Genomic DNA, 24389 nt, shown 5'->3' with positions numbered 1-24389 from the left:
TCTCTTGCTTTCTTTCACTTTCCATTTTTGCTAAATACATATCTCAGTAGCAGTTATCACCTGAAGCCTAGTTAGGTCTCGGGGCATTTTCTTACTTGCTCTAACACAGTTCCTGTGCTTTTCATCTGACCTGGTGTTCTGGGCAATGTTTTCAGTGGCTTCCATTCTCACTGGAAAAGTCAGTTCTTAAATGGAATCTCACTTAGCCTGAATGAGAGGAGAAAACATAGCTCAGCTTCATTAAGCAGCAAATAGCTTTTGACAAGTAGATAAGTAAATTGAGTTTATGTAAAAGCCCTAATTATTTTCTATGTGACCTGTTACACTAAGTTTTTGTTTGGTTATATTTATCCTATAAGAATATATTCTAGTGACTCTTTTTTGAGATTTGTGAAGGAAACTTAATGTTGTCCTATCATAACTGATAATGTCATAATTAGTTAGGGGCTTAACTGAGTTTGAGGGAGATCTACAGTATGATCTTTTCTTGTGGTAAATAGATTTCTGAAAGTTCTTTCTTTTTATGATTGTCAAAATACATGAATACTGTTACTGTATATACCGGGAAAAAAGGAGATCAGTTGCGTTTTTTTTAAAAAACCTTCAGATTCTACAGCTATTTACAGGTAGCGTCATAGTGAATTGTGAAAATTATTATTTGTAGAGAAACGAAGTATAATGGCAAATAAGGACATTGAAGTACTGAGCAATTGGGTGACAAGTGATCTGATGAAATTCAATGGAGGTAAATGTTAAGTAATGTGTATGGGAGGTGTGAGAAAATCCTAAATTTGTATATAAAACAGGGGCCTCTAATCTGACTATTGTGATTGAAGAATGAGGTCTGAGAAGTGTTCAGAAGCAACTGAAGCCGCGGACGGGGAGCTGAAGACCATGAGGCATTATTAGGAAAGGAACCAAGACCAGAATCCAAGACCTTTTCTGTTATGTATGAGCCTCTGGTGCCCCACCATATACAACAGCGTGTGAAGGGCTGATCCTCTAATCACTAAAATGACATAGTAGGGCTGAAAAAGAGTCAAGCACTTCCATAGGAGGAAGAGATAAAGGGATTGAGACAGAAACATCCACAGGTAGCACATTTGGTTGCATTTCAGCAATGTTCTTCCTTATTTCTACTGCACTTTTAAAATTGACTCTCATGCTTAATTTATGCAAATTGTAAGACTGCCTGAAAGCAGGTGCTGAAGCTTTGACTATATGTCTTCTATTGGTTGATAATTACTGATTGTAAGGGGGGAAAAAAAAAAAAAAAAAAACCCAAGGAAAAAAAAAAAAAAGGGAGATCCTAGTAACAGAAAGCATTCACTTAAAACTGCTGAAGCTGAAACCGCATCTGGTTATAACACAGCAGTCATCTCTTCATCGGAAACCGGTTCAATACATAGTATTTTCTGAAAAAGATTTGTAAGTAGTAGACTGCAGATAATTCTGCTAAAACAGTGTAGCTTATTTTGCTTTCATAGTATGTTTTCTATCTAGTTGCTTTTTTATGTTGCATTTTAATGGCTTGATTGCAAAAACACAGTAGGAAGACAGCAAAACTACACATGCCTTCCTGCGGTATGCAAGCTTGTAAACTGTATTAATAGAGCAATGCTTAGCACTTGCACCTAATTAAACTTCTAAGATAATTAAAATTTTATGTGGTGCCCTAATCCTGTTAGTTACCCTATCATGTGTAAGGTCTATTGTCTAAAACGGAATAGGAAACGTGAAATGGCTTTAACAGAAAACCAGTGAAAACGTTCTTTCAAGGAAATATCATAAAGGAATGTTGTAAAACAGTATTAACAGACATGTTGAACCATGTGGCTAGAGGCATTTTGTTTGCTCAGATGCTTTTTTTTATCTGATGCACAAGATACATCTAGATGAAATTTCATACTGATGAGCTGTATCTGAGCACAGTAAATGGAATGTGAAACAGAAAGTTTTAAGTGAATTCTATGTTTTATTGACTATGTTGGGTAAGTGGCTCATCTCATCTCTAACAGTGCATAGAGCTGGACTGTTGGCTTAACTGATGTCCTAAAGTCTTCCACAAATTGATATCTTCTAGCTAAACAAAATCAGAGCAAAGCATGTGGAGACCAAGTTAAAAATGCCTTCCTTAGCCACTGCATCTCCAGTGCCAAGAACTGAACGTTTATCTCGAACCACGTCTATGTTACCAAGTCATGCAAACCAGTGGAGTGCATCTAACTATGAAGTAATGCATTTGGTGCTGGAGATTCAGCATCCACATCGTATGTTCTTTGGTACGTTTTATTTCAAACTACTTCTAGTATGATTCTGTGAACTGTGTGCTTGTTAACAGCTGGAATGGATTACATGTGCTGCTGGAGTCCATCTTCCAAATAAGTTTTACCTGAAAGGATTCCAGTTCATATGCTTAAAGATTAACTACTTTTGTGATATGAACCAAAGTCTGATAATCAGAGCACTGTCAAAAGTGCACTGCTGTTTTGAATGAACAGGCTATGGTAGATGTGTACCCGACCTCTAGCACATATATTCTCATACCACAATATATCAAGGTTACAAATAATTTGAAATTTATAATATAGTACCATCATTACCAATCAAACACTGTTGTCTGAGCTAAGAACTTCTAAAGTGCCCAACCATAATGGCACATTATTATAAAACGCCAGATGGTCTAGACCAGTGGTCTCCAAATTTTTTTTAGTTGTGCATCCCATCAGTAAAAAAAATTTGAGCATGCACCACCCAGTATATGGATATTCTGATATTTTCTCCCTGCACCCCAGTGGATCATAGACTCATAGAATCATTTCATTTGAAAAAGGCCTTTAAGATCATCGACTCCAACTGTAAACTTAACACTGCCACGTCCACCATTAAATTATGTCTGTGAGTGCCACACCTACATGTCTTTCAAATACCTCCTGAGATGGTTATTCAACCACTTCTCCAGGCAGCCTGTTCCAATGCTTGACAACCCTTTCAGTGAAGACATTTTTCCTAATATCCATCCTAAACCTCCCCTGGTGCAACTTGAGGCCATTTTCTCTCATCTTAGTGCTTGTTACTTGAGAGAGGAGGCCGACCCCCACCTTGCTATAATTCCTTTCAGGTAGTTGTAGAGAGCAATAAGGGCTCCCCTCAACCTCTTTTTCTCCAGGCTAAACAACCCCAGCTCCCTCAACCTTTCCTCATAAGACTTGTGCTCCAGACCCTTCACCAGCTTTGTTGCTTTTCATTGGAAGTGCTCCAGCACCTCAATGTTTTTCTTGTAGATAGTGAGGGACCGAAAACTGAACACAGTATTCAATGTGGGGCCTCACCAGTGCCGAGTACAGGGGGACAATCACTTCCTTAGTCCTGCTGGCCACACTATTCCTGATACAGGCCAGGATGCTGTTGGCCACCTTGGCCACCTGGGCACACTGCTGGCTCATATTCAGCCGACAGTCGACCAACACCCCCAGGTCCTTTTCCATCAGGCAGCTCTCCAGCCACTCTTCTCTGAAGCTGTATCGCTGCATGGGGTTGTTGTGACCCAAGTGCAAGACCCGGCACTTGGCCTTGTTGAACCTCATACCCTTGGCCTCAGCCCATCGATCCAGCCTGTCCAGATCCCTCTGCAGATTCTTCCTACCCTCAAGCAGATCAATACTCCCACCCAGCTTGATGTCATCTGCAAACTTACTGAGGGTGCATTCAATTCCCTCATCCAGATCATTGGTAAATATGTTATGGAGAACAGGCCCTAGTACTGAGCTCTGGAGAACACCACATGTGACTAACTGCCAACTGGATTTCACTCCATTCACCACAGCTCTGGGCCTGGCCATCCATTTTTACCCAGCAACGTGTACGCCCATCCAAGCCATGAGCAGCTGGTTTCTCCAGGAGAATGCTGTGAGAAACAGTGTCAAAGACTTTACTAAAGGTTAGGTAAACAACATCCAGAGGCCTTTCCCTCATCCACTAAGTGGGTCGCCTTGTCATAGAGGAGATCAGGTCAGTCATACCCTTGCATGCACCCCAGTTTGGAGACCACTGGTCTAGTCTATTGAAATGATTTACTGGTTCAGGTAGCATCACAACACTAGTAATGAAAAACAGCCCTGATCAGCTGGTTTCTAGATTGCTCAGTACTAATCACAGATAACAGAATTCTTAAGAGGCATTTTGAATTCTCCCACTTTCGGATTACGTAAGTTTGGGTTAGAGTCAAGTTGTTATTTTACTTCTGTGTCTGTCATAGTTTACTGAAAATCACCCAGCATTCAAAATTTCATCTGAGGTGTTTAAAAACTTGCAAAAAACCACGGAAATGTTACTTGAACACATTAGTATCTTAATGAAAATCCTCTTGACAGTAGATTCTTAAAAGGATCCAGAAAAAAACTGCAGGGAGAGACCTATTCCACATTAAAAAGGACTATATAGCAACAGTTTTAAGTAAGAAAGCCCAGCAGCTATTTTACCGGGCTGAAAGGAATTCTGCTGCTGAAGTCTGCTCCTGTAGCACAAGCATACAGGAGAAAAAAGCTTTCCCAAGAGCTTCCTTCATTTTTTTTCCAAGATAAAAAGTCTTAGTGTGTTAATTTGCATTGATAACCACCATATTTTATCTGGTTGTTTATTTTGTGTGAGCAGTAGTTTATGGAACTATTTCTTTTCATGGCTTTTACATAAAGGAGCTGAGGAGTGATGCCACAGGGTGAGGAGAAGATAAACATGAGTGCAGGGTGCAAGTGTCCCCTGAATGAAGTGGGTCCATCTTGGGTGCAGGCATCAGATTCCTAAGGAAGTGGGATTGATATGGACAAATTATCTCAGCTATGGCTGTGACAAAAGCCATTTATTTTTGCCATGGTGCGTGGAGACAACACTGATTATGTGTTTGATGGGACAACAGTAGTACTATGTATTTGAGTGCAAGATTAAGTAGTTTATTAAACAATGTTTTGATATTACAATACACGTAATTTGCTGGGCTGAAGAAGTCGCTGTATTTGCTATTCTGGAATATCTTTGAGCTCCCCGTGGAAGTGTCTCCTAGCATGAATTATTTTCAAGTTAGACACTGATATAAGATTAATGTTTCTCTTTTTCATTATCCCTGTAGTTTTGATATGTTCTTTTCTGGAAAACCCCATGATAAAGTAGCTAGCATTTTGATTTTATGTACTGTAACACTGTTTCTGTACCTTACGATTACAGTAGGATTTAAGAAATGATGTGATTAATTGCCCTCAGAAAAATGTATAAGGGAGAGAATGCCACTGAATCATCAGAGTTCAGTAAAGGTGCAGTGGTTGCAGAATTCTACTTTTTAAAATATTCTCTTATAAAAAATACACAAGGATTTCTAGGATTGATCCGTCACAAACATTTGCGTTCAATTCCAGCTGCTTCATTATTCTGACAAGATTAGGTGGAATGTTAAGACTGCAAAGGTGACACGTATATTCACTTTCGCCTTTTCTGCATAGACTGACATTTCTATTTTCTCTTATTGTTTATCATCCACATTGTTACTGTTGTTATGGTCTATCAAAATAGCCTTGTATTTTAAAATTACAAATATTGTAACAGTTTCACTGTGTTGGTTCAGTAGCATAATGACATAAATATCTCTATTAACAAATAGACTAATCCCCTATGGAAATTGATACTGCTCAGTCCTGTCTTTTTAAAGGGCTCTTCTGCATTCTTACTAGTGAAGTGGTCTTGGTAGTTGAACATAACTTAAAATAAGGGAGAAGTACTTTCCTTGAAAATTTCTTGAAAATGAAGCTAGGTATCTGAGGATACCTTATGAAGATAAGAGCATAGCGTTAAGATGTTTTAAAATTCTTGTCCTTCTTTGATAAAACGGATAACAACCATTCTTTATGTATTTGGAGCAGGGAATGTGTTCTATATTTTAATTAAAATTTCTAGGGAATAATGCTATATAAAAAAGGCAGTGTGTAAAAAAAAAAAAAAAAAAAATTAAAAAAAAAAATTAAAGCTGAGTGTTACTTGGGACACTGAAGTTAACACTTTAGTTTTACAGAGTACCTTGAGGCTGTAAAAGACAACAGACAACTATCCTCAGGCTGGTTTTAGGAAAGATGTCTAAGTTTAAAATCAGGGAACTGTAAAGAACTGCTTTACATACAAAAACTCCTAATGCCTCTGTAGGTGAGAAAACCAGAGGGATGGTTGTGTTTCAAAAATGAAAAAATGGGTGTTAGTGAAATATTATGCTCTAAGTGTAATTAAAGCTTTTACATGCACGATATCCTTGCTGAGTTGACTTCTGAGAGACCCAGCAAAAGAAATAAGCAATAGAAGTGCACAGAAAGGGAAATTATGAGGTTTTCTGTGATTAAGCCTTTTCTGCAGACCTAACTATGGAAAGTACTTAATACACACGTTCTGTTTAGCCAATAGTTGATGTATGGGCATGAAGTTTTATCATAGTGGCACAGTTCCCTACATTTCCCAATTTACTTTAAGTAAAACAATGGAGATAGACCTCACATATTTGGGTACCTAAGCACTTTTACAATGTATTTTTATTTTTAAATACTTTATATGAAGTAACATATGGATTTTAATATAATTTTCATGTGTGTTCAGTATATTTTGTATTTCAATATTTTTTGGTACAATTTCAGTACCTTAAACTCTTTAAAAAAACAATCCTGTATTTGGACAAATAGTATTTTAGCAGAGACATAGCCTTGACAACAGCAAAAAGTGAGCTAGTTATATTTCAGTTCACCTACCTAAAACCGTGGCAATCTCATAATATACATACTAAAATCAAAGGGAAAAATAGGGGATTTTCTCTGTGGTGGAATAAATAGCTAAATTCAGACTAGCTTTTGTTGAAAAGATTTTTAAATTCACTCCACTAGATTTCCACCGATGAAAACAATACTGGACATGTTTGAGCACTTACATTGCCTTCTGAGGATGGCTAAATAATAGGGAAAGAAAACCAAAGGAAATATTCTTTCTAACTATCCTTATAATTAGCTATTTCAAGTACGTTTGGAATGAACACGTGATGAACTATCTTCAGCTTTTATCCCTTTTTGTGGTCTTAATTAAGAATCTGTTATATCATCAACAGTGCCTACCTGATTCTTCAAAATTAACAAATTGGGCACAAGTTTTTCTCTGACTGCACCTTTCAAAATCAGGAATAAGATGCAATGCATCAAGCTCATGAACAAATAGTGTCCAAATATTGAGTTTATTTTACAAATAGCATGGATACTAGCTTACCAATGCCAATAAAAAAAACCCAAACATAACAAAATGAATTTACAACGGAAACTGTGGTATAAACAATCTTTCTGCTGTCCCTTCTAGGAAAGGTTGACTTAAAGTGGTTCTTGAGATTGTTGCTGTTTCTCTTACAGCAAATTCCCTGTGACAATCTGATTTACCTCCCTCCTCCATCTTAGATTATCTGCGGGGAACTGAAGGTAACATCCAAAGTAGAGAGTCCACAAAAGACACTGAAATATATCCAAAGAACAGTCATTACTGATGGAAATTTTTCTCTAAGTAGGTCAGTAAGAATTTGAGTATCTCTCTACAAAAACATCATTATAATAAAAGGAGCCTAAAGGGGTAAAGTCTGTTTATTCTCTTGACCTGCAATTATTTCCTAAGCAAAATAGGATTCTCTTGTCAGTACTGTAAATGAGGATGGCCAGATGTTAACTTGCTAGTTATGACCTTCAATTGAGTATATTTAAATGAAGTGGTACTCTGCTTTTCTGTGCCTCAGTTTTATCATAATTGTTATCAGAGTTTTTTCTAAAGGTTCAAAAATACATGAAACTCACATTTCCTGAAATCAAAGAATAGGACAGAAAAGGAGCTGTCTGACAAAAAATGTTTTCATCTGTGCAGTTGTTTTTTGTGTAGAGAGCTGTATGCTGCTCATTCCAATGAAATATATTCGCTGTAGCCAATGCTCTTAGAATGTTTTCTTGGAGATATTTTGAAGTTTGGGTGACAGACAAAAAATGCTTAAGAGTTTCCCACTAAAAATATCTCTGCTTTTGGAGTTAGAAGTGAAACCAGAAATAGCAGCAAGGGACTTAATGGACTACTAAATGATCTGTGACATTTAGGAAGGAATAGCAATTGTGGCTTGGAAATTGGCTTCATTTTTTAGAGTTGAACCGTATGGATGGTTACAGCTCCACAACCAAAACTGCGAAGTGGACAAAGTGTCAAATACTGTGCTTAAATTCATGGGTACAAATGTAAAAAGCTTTTCAAATAATGCTGCTATAGGATTGTTGGATTCCTGGTAGACCTGGTCTTTAACCACAAATTTATAGCTCTTAGCAGAAGAAAAAAAAAATCTTTGATCTCTTTTTAATGTCTCCAAATATCACAGATATTACCAGGGCTGTGGAGAGAATTCTTGCAGGACAGAAAGACTTGCTCAGTAATTGCAAGAAAAAAGCAAGCGCTTCTCCTTCCGTAGAGTCAGTAGTGATGAGTGTTGAAGTTAAAAGGGAGTTCTGTGTGTGTGTGTGTGTTCTGCACTGGGGCGGGAGAGAATGGAACAGTGCCAGGTTCTTTCTGGATCTCAGTAAGAAAGGCCTGACAACAAATAGCTTAATAAAATATCTGCTTTAATAAGGCAGAATAAGAGGAGGAATATAAGTAGCAAACAGATCTTACTCACTTCAGATGCTGGGAACCGTGTGTTCGTGGAGCATTGGATCAATCCCTGGATGGATATCTCCACTCATGAGAGATTCTTGCTGCACTTTTAACTAAAGGCAAGGCCATGCTGGTGGCATAATCAGTACTGAGTGGGAGCTGCCTACAGGCTCCCCCGTTACAATGAGGTGGAGGAGTTTATCCTTTGGCTGGGGGGTTTGACACAGGCCTGAAGGCCATGCTGGATGTGGAACACAGCACAGCCTGCTCTTGGAGCTTCAGGGGAACTGTTATGTGGCTCACTACCTCCTTGATGTACAACGGTCTCATGATCAGGATCACTACAATATTAGAAACAATATAAATAGAACATTGTGTGGTCCTTAATTTCCCAGGCATTTCCCAGTTCTTGCTTGCAGATAAAATTTATTGCATAGTCTTCTTCATCCACCAATTCCACCTACTCTCTCTTACTGAAAATATTAGCTGAATTACTCTGCTGCCTGTATAGGCTCTTCATCACTCTCCAGCACTAAAGTGGCAATTGTCTCTACAAGGGAGAGCAATAGTCCAGGGATAACCTACACTGCATGTATCGTAATCCTCAAAGCAGAATGTATAGGAGATGATACAACTCTTTGAAAGGGTATAACTTATTGAGATGATGCCTTTATTCTAAATTGCATTGAGCAGATGACTATAATGTGATTTCAACATGTCCAGAAAGGTAAGTTTTGCAATTAAAAAAACAAAATTTACTTATATAAACATTTTCACGTAACAGACCATATGTTACAATAATAGTATATAAAGCAGGTGGTACACAGTCAAAAAGACTCATTATTTCTTATGCAACATTTTTTTTAAAGTATATAAATAACTCGGGATTCTCGTAAAGGTTACCATGTGTGTCTTCTTAAATCTTTAAAATAACAAACAAGTACTTCCTAGTCCAGAGGGCTTTCCATGGTTTCACAACTCTAGAAATGACTCATGCTTTAGCAAGGAGGGTTCTGTTCCTGTGAAGCAGCAGACATTTCATATGCATAACCTCCGAATCTATCTGTTTCGGGTGCATCGGTAACAATGGAAATGCACTTTTTTCACTAGAACCTGCTGTACCTACAACTGTGTTCCTTAAACATTTCCATAATTACTGGGTGTCCCTGCTTATCCTTTTGGAAAACTTCTCCGCCAAAAAGTGTGTACATATTCTGTCTCTGTTCTTTTTCAAGGGAAACAGGAGGAGAGAGGCATGAAATACCCATTTATGAAAGTATAATGAACAATTGCCATATCTGTATGTTAATTGTAAAGTTTAAAATAATGTCATATTCTAGATAGTTCCAAAAGTTTAATATAAATTTCAGTTAAAGTAAGTGAAAGGAATTTCAAAATAAATTGGAAAAGTACTTTCTGAAATGCGTATTTCAAAGGGATTACTTATGGTGAGAAATGTCTGCTAAGATTAGCACATTAGAAATCATTTGAGGTTTAGAACTTAAATTGTAAAAAAACCTTTTAGTAAAAAGGACACTAAGATTTGATTTGTCTTGTGCTAAGCAGTTAGAGTTCATGAATCATTAATTCCTCTTGAAGCAGACATTGTAAGGGCATCGCTTGTCAACGACTATTCCCTCAGTGCTGCAGCTTTTGGTTCTGGCACAGATCTTGATTTCGCAACTGAAGCATATGGTACAAATATATTCATTGCCAGAACACTTAATTAATTAAGCCATCATTCATTCAAGATTAAGGTTAAGAGTACCAGTATAGATGACGTGCTTAGTGCAAGTGTTTCTTACACTGGAATTAGTAGTGTTTGTTTGAAAACTCTCAGTCACAGAACCAAGAGTTGCATATAAAACCAGCATGTTGGAAATTGTGGTACTGGAAAGCATTTCTGAATATACCAAGACTTTCTCTGCAGCAGTCAAGAGACTCAATATGATTGCTGCAAGCATTTCTAAAGATGGCTCTTCCTTTAGCAGAAACCATTCTATACTTTTCTTATTCTGATAGTACTGATTTATAGTTCCTTTATGATTCTTAAATTTTAGCAAATGAAGTTTGATGTCTTTACGAAAACAAGAGATGACAAGTGATTCTGCTTAGAATCATCCTTTCCAGCTGTTTTCGTGTATTGCTTTGAACTTTGTTCATGTCCTAGTTAACCTTTATGGTTTTGTTAATATTTTGAGACTAGATTGAGTTACACCACCTCTATGAAGCAGCTGTTTTATTAAGCTTCTGTTTGTGCCATTTGCAGCAACTTTATCAAATTAGGTAGACTTTTTAGAAATTTGTCTCCACCTCAGTTCAGAAAGATATACATTTTTTATTTTATATATATAATCCTTGTCATATAACAAAGTGTTATCATATCTTTCTGTATAGCACAAAATAATTTCCAAGACCGTAGGACCTTAGAAACAATGGAGATTACAATACAAAGAATTCTGCAAAAATGCTGTAGATTGTTTGACGTTCTGCTTATTTTTTTATCTGAGAGATTTCCAATATCCATAAGGGCATGTTTGAACAACCTTAGTATCCTAGCAGATTTTAGCTTAATTTATAGCAGCTGCAGAAACAGTTGGAAGGTGATTTCAAAATGCTTTTATTACCACCTGACTCCAAGTAATTTTGTTGTTAGTATGTATCAGGAAAAAATTAACATCTTTTAAAAACATTGCAAAAGAGAAATGACCAGAAAGTATCAGCTCTTAGGGAAAGAAGTCTTTCTAATGTGAGTTGTTCTGCATGCGTTTTCTCCTAAGTATAATAATCAGTTGAAAACTTTGATTGCAGTGGGATCAGCTAATGCTAAGACACCTCTGCAAGCTGTAATGGAAACACAAGATAGCTCATCAAGTACTATGGTAACAACTTTCACCCAGTATTGTGTAATAGCTATAATCCTTTGGGCCTGTAAGAGAGATTCTGCATAGACTGAGTCCTGAAAAGGTCTTCCCTTTGAAGAGAATGGCCTTTTTTGTTCAATAATGGATTATCTTATAAGTGCCAAAAGGTTCCTTCACTGCATTTTAGCCTTTGGATGCTTATACTCCGGAGTTTGGGAATAAACAATAACCTAATCAGCAAGGCAGGCTATTACTAGTTCATTCTATTATTCTTCTATTGCGCTCTGTCTCTAGAGGAAAAAAGCAAGGGCTTGTAGGGAAAAGACTTTTTTTTCTATAACAATCACAGTTATTTATTTTTTGTTGCCTTCAACAGCTGTCAACGTGTTGTTTGCATTAAGAACCGTCAATGAATTATTTTTTTTTTAATTTTTTTTTTTTATAATTTTTTATAATTTTAAAAATAAAATAAAAATCAATGAACATTGATTTTTATCCTTTCCTTATCCCTTTTGAAGACGATTTGCAAGGTCTCCAAGATTACTCCTAGTAAACAGATAATGGAGAAGTACAGACAGTATAATCAGTTCCAGAATACTCCAATCTTCTTTCCTTTCTTGCATATACCTTTCTTTTTGTTGTTTGTGTATTGCTATCACAAGAAATATCAGAGCACAATGTCCATTCCTTCCTTATATTTGGAGAAATAAAGGACATTGCTCAGTTTTGCATGAATGGGCTTTCTTCCTGATGGTTCATTATGTTCTGGAAGCTAAATCTGGCATTGATTATTAGACCTGGGAGATCATTTACCATCTGAAAATGGTACTTTGTAATTTGTTCCTTATTTGTGCATTGAGCTTTTCATCCACCAATATCCCCAAGCCCTTCTCTTCAGGGCTGCTCTCAATCCTTTCATCCTCCAGCCTGTATTGATATGGGAGTTGCCCCAACCCAGGTGCAGGACCTTGCACTTGGCCTTGTTGAACCTTGTGAAGTTCACGTGGGCCCTGGAGCCTGTCCAGGTCCCTCTGGATGGCGTCCTGTCCCTCAAGGATGTCAGCCACACCGCTTAGCACATTCAGTGACAGTTTTCTTGCTCACCCGCTGAAGTATAGGGGTCCTTATGGCTGCCATTTTACAAACTACCTTTATGAGGGAAGAGCACCTGTTCTTCAGTCATCTATAATTCCTTCTTTAAGTGTTGCCAAAGTTCTAGAGTAACTAGACAATTAGTCCTCCAGTACTCATCTCCAGATCTTACGTTTCTTTGATTGAATTTCATACTACATATTCTTGATTTCAAAAGGACTTCATAATTTCTCTTCACAGGTCCAAGTCTTTTAGTTTGTTTCTTTGCTTGTTGCACTGTGGGAATATCTAGAAGTTCAGCTGACTTCACACAACAATTGTTCAAGTGGCTTTCCAGCTCTGTGTGGACTCAAGGAACTTCTCCCCCAAGGCCAAAGCAAACTTTACTAGATTTCAGGGTGAACTTAGTATGAGTACTGTATAGTATTTAGATATTTGCCGAAGGCCACCTGGAGTTCTGTCTTTGGTTTGAGCTGGCATTATGTTGGTCTAATAGTATCCAGGGCTGTTTTCAGCCTTCAGTGGAGTGGTGCTGCAGTTGTTTGTGGGAGTCCTCAGGCCTTCTCCTGGGTGGTAAAAGGCAAGGGTAACTGTTCAGAGTGAGTCGTTGCGGGAATGTACATGCAGACTCAAAGAAGAAAGGTTACTGGTCAGTAACTGGTGTTCTTTGAGAGGTATAGTCTGCATGTACATTAGTCTCCTACCTGCCTTTCCCCTCTTTCTGAATCTCTTTCAGGTTTGATTGTGCATTTAAGAGGAACTGACGTGGTGGCGGATGCACTCTGCCCTGTATGTCATGCCTGAAGCAGGAAGAGGGGAGGAGGTAGAGCACCCCTCCTGGGACACTCCAGGGCAGGCCACCAGCCCACCCACTCTTAGAGTATATGTATGGACTAAATGTCTCAAAGTACAGCAGCCGTTCGTTGGTAGGTAAATTTTCTTTACTGTATTTTCACAGGTAAAGCAGTAGATTTTAAACAATTCCATTCATTTACTCTATGGATGATATGTGTGAACAATACACACTTGGGGGAATTTATACCACAAACTGCATTACACTGAGTAGCTCCCTGTGTCTCTACTGGTTTCATCTCTTATCCTCCCTTCCTCCCTTCCCATTCTAATCTTTTTTAGATATCTGAATATTTTCACTCAATTAAATTTGCCATTTCCATTGAGAGCTACAACAAAAATTGAAATTACATAAACTGTAATATTATTTAAAAAGTAAAAGGAGACGGTGTCTCCCACAACTGTAGCTAAGTGTATGAAGTGGCATGTAAGACTGTATTTATTATTAGAAAATTAAGCTGGAAACTGAACTGGGTTCTGTAAGAATTAATGATATATTCACAATTATATTGTTTTTTAAAACTTCATAGTTACAGAAAAGCAAACATTTGAGTTAAAACATTTTTTCCACAGCTGGGTTCCTCGTGTTGGTTTTTTTTTTTAATCACAGAAGCCTTGTAGTCATTTTTAATCCACGGCACTTCCTGCCTATTAAACAGAACAAGTAGACACAAGGTATAATGTGACTTAAAAGGGAGATATAGTTGTCTCTGCATGCAAATACATACATGCAAATTTTCAAGTATACTTTCTAAGAAGTGCAAGTTATGTGAGTTGAGGGCCATTACGGGAATATGATTCTTATGTGTTTATACTTGGAGTTCTCTGAGACATATCGCCTTTGCCTATATGACGCACATGCTCTTACCAATTTCTTAGAGTTAAAGCAGTTGGTGTTGTCTTGGCAGCTCAAAGAAATTTACAGTTGTTCTTCTGTGGCTTTGCCATTTCTATGTTTTCCATAAGATTCAGATGTAGCTTATCTGGGGTTAGTTACAGCCAGCAAAGTTCGGTGAAACTTCTGATCTGTGGTGCGTAAGATATATGTGCTGTAGACGTGGATACATGTAGATAAAATATTGTAAAGAACTCTAGTTTTAGAAAGTTACTGGCTTGTGTGTAGTATCAAGCTACCTTTTCACATTCTGAGAAGAAAACTGAAAGTAAACAGTCTTTGAAACAACCTAAGAGGAGCATTAATGTATGCAAAGGGGAAGACAATGGAGGAAAAGCCACCTTGTTTTGCACAATTAATCTGAAATTTATGGCTCCAAAACAAAGCCTTTCTATCTTGTGATAATGGTCTTTGAAGTGCTGCTTTAATTTTAAATAAATGAAGGGAGAAAATTTCTGTTTATTTATTATTAGTGAGCAGTATTGGATTAATTTAGTTGGTTTTATGCTTTTTTTCCTTTCCATTCTAATTGCTATTTTAGCTTGTGGTGTTGTACGAATAATCAGAGGAATATATATTAAACATCAAGATTCTCACTGGGAAAAGTAATACTGGCAAGGAGGCATTATATTTTTCTTTTATTTAATTTTTAATTGGTTTCAAATTCTTAAGAAAAACATAAGAGTTTTTATAACTACTGTAATATTTATTTTAGTAAGAAAACATTGTATTTTAGAGAGAGGTCTTTTATACATGCCAGAAATGAGACACATTGGTGCTTTTGCTAGTACATTTTTATTATGTAAAGATGAGCATGTGTGCATATATATGCCTGCACACATGTACATCTCTGCCAAATCCAGAGTGGACAGGAAAGTTGTTTCAAGGAACACACGTTTGGGAAATACCTAATTCTGGCTCTTCTGACAGCTTTAAGTTCCATCCCTTCCTCCAGGCATCTGAGGAAAACTGTTATGCTGGAGTGACCAATCCTTTCCAATGAGTAGCTGTGATTTCAAGACCTCAGCATGCATGCTGGGAGGATGCCAGTGGTACTAACAGTAGATGGGAACAGATTTTGTTACAGAAGGAAACCAGTCTTGTGCCTTGCTGCGCATAGAGACTCATGGTTTGCATCTGGTCTAGACTCCCTTGTAGATTTAATTTGTTAAATCATAAAATAAAATAATAACTTTTCTTGTTTATACTAAAACTAATAAGTCAAGGTAATTAGCTTGAATTAAGAATCCCTCCTTTGTCTTTATGAGAGGAAATCTGCACAGGACATTTAAAACTGTGCTTTTATTTTGTGGAGTCAATCTATACTGTCTTTAACTTTCTACAGCGTGATACTTAAAAATTTTTTTGCCAGTATCAGCCCTTAAAAAGCAAACTACTTCAGTGTTGGCACTCCCAGTCCTGGTGGTTTGACCAGCAAATACTTCAGTGTTTGCACATCTTCCTACTTGACTTTCCCTACTTATGTGCACAGATGAACTGTGTTGAGCATTCACTTCAGTGCCTACTTTTTTTCTCCTGTTTTATGGATAATTATCATGAATGGTAGCTTTTAGAAGATATGAAGTACTTTTTTAAAAAAGATTACGTTCCAGGCTGCATAACTGTGTTGAACCTTCAAATATTTGATAGCTGCAATTTATTTCAAATGGAAAATGCCTATAATTAAATTTCCATTTAAAAAGTAAGCCATTTATAGAATATATTTTTATTACTTTCTTCCTTTAGTTTTGCATTTCAGTAGAATAGCTGGGATTTTATGACTTCTCTTAATACATTAACATAGTATTTAGAAAAACAAGAATGCAAAATTACTGTGATGCTGAAAACGGCAAATATATCTGCAGAATCTTCAAAAGACTACTAACTGTTCTGTAAAACCTAAGATGAAAAGGTCTATTTAGACACATTGAGATACATACTTGCATTTAATCCAAGTCTCTTGACTACAGTGTTTACGCTCTGAACATAATCCTAACACTTCTCTTACTTTCTGCCTTTTGTTTGTGGGGGAAGGAAGAAAAGGGTGGAGGCAATAGAAAACGTCAAGTGTATTTTCATGGTGGTTTAGTATTTCATTTTCTCATATTCTGAAATCATTTTCAGATTGATTGTTTGCAAAGTTTTGCTCCACACATAAGAATATTTTCATGCCTCTACATTTCAGCGAAGCTTTCAAGGAGTAAGAGAAAGATTGTGAGCATAAGAAATAAAGCCTTCACAAGAAATAGGGCAAAAAATATGAAATTAATTCCAATAATAGATAAACATTTCTAAGGCCTTCCCTCTTTTTCAAACTGAAAGTTGAACTTGGCTCTTTATCTTTCCTTCAGTGCCTTTGCTCTATGGGTGTTCATGTTCTTACATGGTCCGCAGTACTTGATTTTCCCTTTTAAATTAATAGACAAGCCACGGTCAGCTGAATAGAGAAGATTCAAACTCTAGATAATGCAACAATAAGGAACAATTGGGTTACTTTTACCTTTTCTTTTTCTTTTTTCCTGCTTTGTATTTGTGTGCTGTGACGTGAGTTTCTGATTCATGCAGCTATGTATGCCCTGTGATGCCGTACTATCAGGGTTTATCTTTAGTGAGCTAGGGTCTGGAGTAGTTCAAGCCACATGACTAAGTAAAGGTTGTTACGAGATCTTAAAGTCCTGGTTCTGCATTCCTGAAACTCAATGGTCAAAATGACACCCAATTTTCTTAGCAAATCTGTAACTATGCAGACTTTCTCTTCTTTGATGTATTTTTCCGTATTCTCATTCACTATAACTTCTTCATTATGATGGTGTTAGATAATCATAAATGAAAATGATCTCAGACACACTTTTAGCTCTTTTAGCATGAGAGCATACAGTGTGAAAGAAAATTAAATTGATATTTAATATGGCTTTTCATACAAGAATTCTTAGAATTCTTCTCATTTGACTTGGAATGCTAAGGAAAGTTATCATTATAGCTTTAAGAACGTATTATGTTTTCTCCTTGCATTCTGAAACATACTGTCCTAGAGTAAACAAGATTTATTCGCAATTATGGAAGTGATATAATTTTACAAAGCTTGTAGTTTTGAGAAGATCTGTGCTGCAGAACACAGACTTCTGCATTCCTAAGCACTATCAGTAGTTTTTTCCAGAAGCCACAACGATCTTCTTAGTCACATAAAGTTGTTTTGAAAACTTCTGGATAGTATGCATGTCTGTAAAACAGCTTATACTAACTTCTGCTTCAAAGTCCAATGTAAATAAATGTATAGTTTCATAATTAAATTTCATATTTAATTGAAATTGCTGAACAAATATCGATGTTAAATTTTTACATTTTTAAATGGTCCTTCATATGTGATTAGTGTTTCATATAAGGCAAAATAACTTCAAGTTTGCACTGTGCTAGAAAAATCTAGCGTTTGCCAAAATATCAAACACCTTTGTTAACTATAGAACTGCTTAACCAGTTTCAATACTGAATATAGAATGGAAGAATTCTGTATAGATTCTTTATGAAAACCTGCCTGTTTATATTCTTTCTAGCATTTCCCTATTCTTCCCTAATGAATGCTTTAAATGGTAACAGTGTACATGTACATGCCTTGCAATGGTTAACGTGTGTGAAAAGTATACATATGTATTGAGAAATATCTTTACAATCCTTATATTATGAAGTAAATTATGTATTCATAAGAAAAAAGGTATATATGTTAATCCCAGGAATAAGCACCATAATATTGATTTGAAGGAACGTATTGTAATAATTTCATAAGCATAAACATGTGGGACTGTTATCCCACTCTCACAGCAAAGTGATGGCAAAAATAGACAAAAAGAAAGACAAGAGATACCATAGGGCTGTAGCATCATGGGAAAGGAACAGTCCTCAAGACCTCAGCTCTTCTGTGTCGGCATTTAGGCTGATCCACGGTGACTGTTTTTGTGTGCTTTGTGGTAGCTCTGCTCCAGTTGAGAGCATTACTCAGTCTCAGAATCTATGTGGAAGCGCAGTGTACAGTAGCAGTAAGAGGACTGGAAGAGTCTTGCAACCTTTCGCGAGTTTAAATTCCTGGATGTCTCTGTCACTCTGAAAAGGAAATAATTAATTACATATGTAGGACTGCTCTGCTCCATTATTTAAGTGAAGCAGCAATCAAGGGCAGAAGCATAGAGTGCCCATGATTGTAACAAGGCTTTATTGCAAAAGACTTCAAAAATTTACTAAGATAAGTAACCCACAAACTTCAGTTATCTCCAAAGATCAGGGAACTGTTCTTTCATTCCAGAAAGGAGTCTCTCTTTGTTTCTCCTGTTCACTGACTTGCAGAGATTAGAGGATGGTACATTAATGGAGTTACAAAATACCCTGCTTTGCTAACTATTACCATTGTGCATTCTGTGAGTAGGTTTCTTACGTATCATGGGGGAGGAGGGCATTATCCCATAGAAATTATTAGTAAGAAAGAGTTACTAGAAACACAACAAACACAATTTTTACACTGAACTTCTCTAAGGTATTATCTGAAATTTGTAGCTGTTCGAAGTCAAGACAAATATGTTTCTAGATGATAAAACAGAGAAGATGCCATCTCTTTAAAATATTTTTTTCTGATGCATATCTATATTATTGAAACAAACAATTTTAAGACTTAAAATGCTTTTTCCAACTGTAATTAATTTTTTTTCAAAAAATAAGTCAAAAGTCAGACTTAATAGTTCATTTATGTATCTGTCTAAGACATGATGTGTGTTCTTTTCTAGAGCTTATTTGTAATGTTCATATGACCAGAAACTTCTGGTAATTTACAGCCGAGCTAAGTAGAGTGCTGTCCTCCAAAAGGGGGCAGTAGAAAGATGAATGTGATTTAATAAAGACAAGAAAGAACACAAAAGGGGAAGCAGAAGGAATGTGTAAAGAAAGGAGAAATAAAGACCTTTGGCTTTTCCACTTCTTCAAGTAATCCTTGGATACACTTGCATGATGGGGCTCGCAGGCAGACACAAGTTTATTCTACCTGCAATTTGGAAGAGGCTGTATATGACCTTTCTCTTAATTGGAAGTTACAGTGCTAAGCCTGTGGAACATACACCTAAGGTTTAATTTAAATTAGTAGTATTTTTTTAAATGTTCTGGACAGTTTTATGACCATCAAAATATGTTTAAGCTTTTTTTTTAATCAATATATTGCTCAGATCTAATTTTACGTTAAATAATAAGCTTCTAGCCAACAGTCATCAAAGCAGTTCATACCCCCCCAGTATAATAGTCCAGAAACATAAATGTGCCCTAAACTTTTTCAAAGAATGAAGTTTCTTTGCTAAAACAAGGATAGCGAAGTAATTGATCTGATTTCTGCAGATGGATACTTTACTGAGTAACACATGAGTTTACTTCATGTAACACAGCTAATTTTGAGCTCCAAGCGGACATTCTGCTCCTGTGCTAGCCCACAATAGAGTATGAAGGAGAAGTGCTATAATCATATTGAGGCTAAATAAATTTTCTGCTTATGTTAAATTTTTATCACCATCTCAAAACTAGTTTAAAATATCGTTTTAAAAATGAATGCAAATCAATTTAAACACTAGTATCATGAGTTCTGCAGTATTGTAAGTCATTGATTTTATGTGGTAGATTTATTAAGCTTTCTTAGTCCAGCCTTGGAATTGGTATACACAGTCCTGTTGAGATGTTGTAGGGAATGTAGAAAAGTTGGTTATAGATAATCTTTTGTGTTGCTGCGTCAGGTGTATTATTGCATCTTTTAGTAGATAAGCTTAAAAATATGTGGTTCTTACTTTTTTCAGGCTATTGAAAAGTGGAGCACATAGACCAAAGTTACTGTAATGAGAATCAACTACGTAATCTGAATTAAATGCACATACTCTAATAACGTGTCAAAGCATTATATTTATATCTAAAAATCAAAATAAACTGATATAAATTAATAACTGTGAATTCTTGTTTTCCATTTCAGGTCAAGAGATGGAGAACAGAATTTCAGTTTCCATTTCCAAAAATATTATGATGGATACTTCAATTATTCTGTTATGTGTTGGTTATAAATAGCGGTTTAAAGTCTTTGTATAAAAAGTGATGAGCAATTTTACAGTTCCCTGTACTTACTCTGTGTGTGTGTGTGTCTGGTTTTAAGACAATTCACATGTTCAGGTGCTTTCTGAGATAACTGTATCCTACAGTTAACTTGTTAATTTAACTTGTTAAATCTGACAGGATTCATGTTCTCTTTCAGGAGACGCTGATAGATTGGTGTGATGAAAAGGAACTTAATTTGATTTTAACAACTGGAGGAACAGGGTTTGCACCACGAGATGTCACTCCAGAGGTGAGATAGTCCTAGAATAAGAAAAATCTGCCCTTTGATGTAGAAATGTATGAATCTAGGGGAGGGGAGTGATATTTTTTTGAAATTTCCTCTGTAACTTTACTTTGCAGTATCTCTGGACAGGTCAAGTGATACACAACTTGGAAGCAGAAAAAGCAATAGGGAATATGGCAATACAGCACAAGAGAATTACTCTGACCTTGGGTTCTGACCCAAAACGATTTTCAAACTAAAATGTAGCATAATATAATAGATTTCTTGTCCCCTTACAAAAAAAAATTCTAATGGCTTTTTGGCATAATTTTCCTTAGGACTGCAGTACAACACTGCTAAAAAAAAACTTGTGTGGCTTCTGTGGTGTCCTGCGCAAGGAAAAGTGGGATAAGAGAGATCCTTTAATTCTCCCATGCAGGCTACTGCATTGACAACTGCTGCATTATAGTTTAGTGTGTGAGGGGCAGACAATGGAGGGGGGAAATTCTGTGCAAAGCTGCTATTGCTTTGCTTGACACCACATTGTCAAAAAAAGCTGACCAGTAGGCACATAGATGGAGGTAACCTGCACCAGTAAAATGTTGCACAGGAAATCTGGTTACATTCCATTTATAAGGAGCTAAGGTAAGGAAAAAGAAGGAAACCTAGCCTGATACCCTCATTGCCAGGTTTGTAATATGAAATGACTGTGTGATTGCTGTTGAAGTATTTTGGTATTTATGGTTCCAAATTAGATTAATATGAACTTTTAAAATCACATGCTTTTTTTTGTTTGCTTATGTTCACTAAAGGGCAGAATTAAGATTGAGTACCTGAAGTGTGTATTTCCATAATTTAACCTATTTAGATTTCTCTTAAGTACTCATATCAGTTTTCAATTGCTTAGTCTTTCAACTTAGAGTTGATTTGAGTTCATTATAACATGCCTACAATGCTTTTTACTTACAAATGTGTTCTGTCAACCATGGCTGCAGTTTAACTTTTTTCCATTGGGAATCTAAAAATATTCTATAATTTATTGTATAATATCTGTGTAACCAAACAAACATGTAAAGAAAATGCTCCTGCACATTACTTCTGATGTTTTTAGTTTATATACCAGAAATTGTAGGTAACTAAAACCTAAGGGTCTGTGTATCAGAAAATGGGAACAGTATAAGATGACCACAGTGTGCCAGCTAGTGAAACTGAATTTGCAGATGATTTGCTGTCCTAAAGCAACACAAAAATGAAAAGTGTGTTGGTTGAATTGGTCTCTTATTTGCAAAGTAGCTCAATGGTTTTGAAGGTTGCATTCCAAGCACTGTGTAAAAGGAGGGCTGAATTTCTGCTTCGGTTTTCCTGATTTATTGCCTTTATGCAGGGTCAAGCCTAGGCAGTAGTGCTAGAGGAAGCATTGCAGCCAGTGCCAAAAATTAGCCACAGATTCTCAAGCAGCATTTGGACAAGAAATAAACAAATGAGAACTCTGCATATAAACACCAAGTATTTTCCTTACATTGCTTCATTGTTGTTACTCAAACTAATTATTTAGGACAAGTGGTAATGATTGGTTTGATTAGTTTAGGTGTCACAGTGAGCCATTTTTAAAATTATCTGAGTTTTTGGAGTGTCTCTAGACTATATAATAAAAAGACATTGATCTAGAAATCATTAATAATTTGTACTGAAGAAAAAATACATTATTTTTAAACATAATAGGTATGCAAGACTTCAGTTGGTTATAACAGAATTAAGTGTTCTGACTGTTGAATTATTCCCATACTTAATAAGAATTTATATAGGACGGTATTTAGTCACTTTTCGTTCATTTAAGTTAGATTAACTTGCAAGACTAAACTTAAATCACAGTGGAGAGACTGAATCCCAGTTTTTATTACAAAGTGGTAATGATAAACCCTATCATAAGAACAAACCTTATTAGATCATTCATTCCAACAAATGTTTTTAAGGGGAGAAAATTAGTTTGCCAGTATGTGTCATAACAAAAACATACGAAGAAGCTTAAGCTTTGGCCCCATGTTTTATGTCTTTTGGGTCAATGAGAGAACCAATTCAAAATGGAAAATTCATTATGTCAACATGAAATATGCAATAGCAAGCCTTCAGGAAAGCTTGCATTGGTACAGGAAATGGTTGTATTCTCTTCCATGTATGGTGTTCGTCCAGCGTGCTCTCCTCTCATTACTGAGCTGGTAATGAAATTACGTGATCATGGCATTGTGCTATTGAGATGGCATCTTTAACACGTGATCTTAAAACTGGCAATAATTGAATCTGATACTGGAAGACATTTCAGCATTTTTCCTGAGAGCAGGGAGAGTAGTCCCTTGGGTCATATTTAAGCTGGAATGATGCAGTCCTGTTTCTCTTTAATCCTCCCATACTTTTGATTAGAAAACATGTTTTTCTGCTTTCTTTTCTAAGCATAGATACATAATTGCTATTGTACTGTACAAGATAAAGCTAGTTCCTGAGAGTATTTATCGCCCAACAAATTAATTGAATTTTGTATTTATTGATTAAATTGAAATCCAGTGCCTAGCATAATGTATCTATTAAAAATAACTTCTTGAAACTTCAGAAATTTATGATTAAGTTTCAAAAAAAAAAATTGCTCAGTTTCCCCACTCACTTTGCCTTTTGAACACTGTGTCAGAATCATACCAGGTTATTGCAGTTGTTTCAATGATGTGTAATGACTTTTTTTCTTCTAATGGAATAGATCATTTTATGAGTATTCACAATATCTGATTTTCCTTACCTATCTCTGGTCCCTAAATTTATAGTCTCAGTCTAGTCAGTGGGTGGGAAGAAGCTTTTAAATTAGTTACTATGATTTGCATTTTGAGGGGTGAGGGTCAGTTGAGTTAAGCAGTGTGAATATCCTTTGCCTTCTTGTCTATGTGACTAGAAGTGATCAAATGCATGCGGATGTTTTAAAAACAAAATACACCCAATGGACAGCTGAATTTGAAGGAAATTGTCTTGTAGGTGTTTTTAGTGGATGCTGCAGGTCTTCACCTATTATGGTAGTTGATGGTAGTTCGCATTTGGAATAAAGCCAAACTGTAGGCTTAATTTTGAAGATAGAGCCACTTTATTTTTACCAACTTATTTTGCCTATAATTTATGAGAATAGTGTTTAAGTCCATACTGGAAATGCTAATACAGTCTGCTTGTGGACTTTCAAAGTGTTTGTTTCTGGACAGATGGCTAAAGTTAAGTTATTCAGGGAACTTTTGATTTGTATTTCCAAAGGCAAACATTCTTCCTTGAAACTACAATACTTGAGTCGTAGACAGATAGAGTTCTCACAGAGTGCTAATGATAATATACATTCTATTTTGTGAAAATATTTAAATAATGTGGAAGCTTTTTTATTTATCACTAGGTATATATTTTCTCTGTTGCTGTTGATCAATACAAGGGAGAAAGGAAAAAATCTCATGTATACAGGTGTTCTGTGCAGTTTTCTGTCTCCGGTCTTATCTATTTTTGCATAAATAGAAATTCTTTTGCAAAATCGTGCACCAAAAAAATTTACCTGTCTGCCCCTAACAGAGTCATCTAGCTGTTTTCTTATCCTTCGTCTCTAGTGTGGCTCACAAGTCTTGTTTGCCCCCCTGCGAGACTAATTTTATATACTTCG

General features: G+C 36.2%; 1 protein-coding gene across 8 annotated transcripts in view; it reads left to right on the top strand.

The window, feature by feature from the left end:
- GPHN (gephyrin) overlaps positions 1 to 24389 on the top strand; it is a 287559-nt gene that overhangs the window by 131284 nt on the left and 131886 nt on the right. For all 8 annotated transcript variants that reach the window (XM_074149777.1, XM_074149781.1, XM_074149778.1 and 5 more), the window contains exon 4: positions 20651 to 20743. In XM_074149777.1, the coding sequence (XP_074005878.1) occupies positions 20651 to 20743 (93 nt within the window). The remainder of the gene's footprint in view (positions 1 to 20650; positions 20744 to 24389) is intronic.

Source organism: Numenius arquata, chromosome 6, assembly GCF_964106895.1.
Source record: "Numenius arquata chromosome 6, bNumArq3.hap1.1, whole genome shotgun sequence".
Classification (NCBI taxonomy): Eukaryota; Metazoa; Chordata; class Aves; order Charadriiformes; family Scolopacidae; genus Numenius; species Numenius arquata.
Note: the sequence above shows the minus strand (reverse complement) of the source record. Positions and strands in the feature narration are given on the sequence as shown.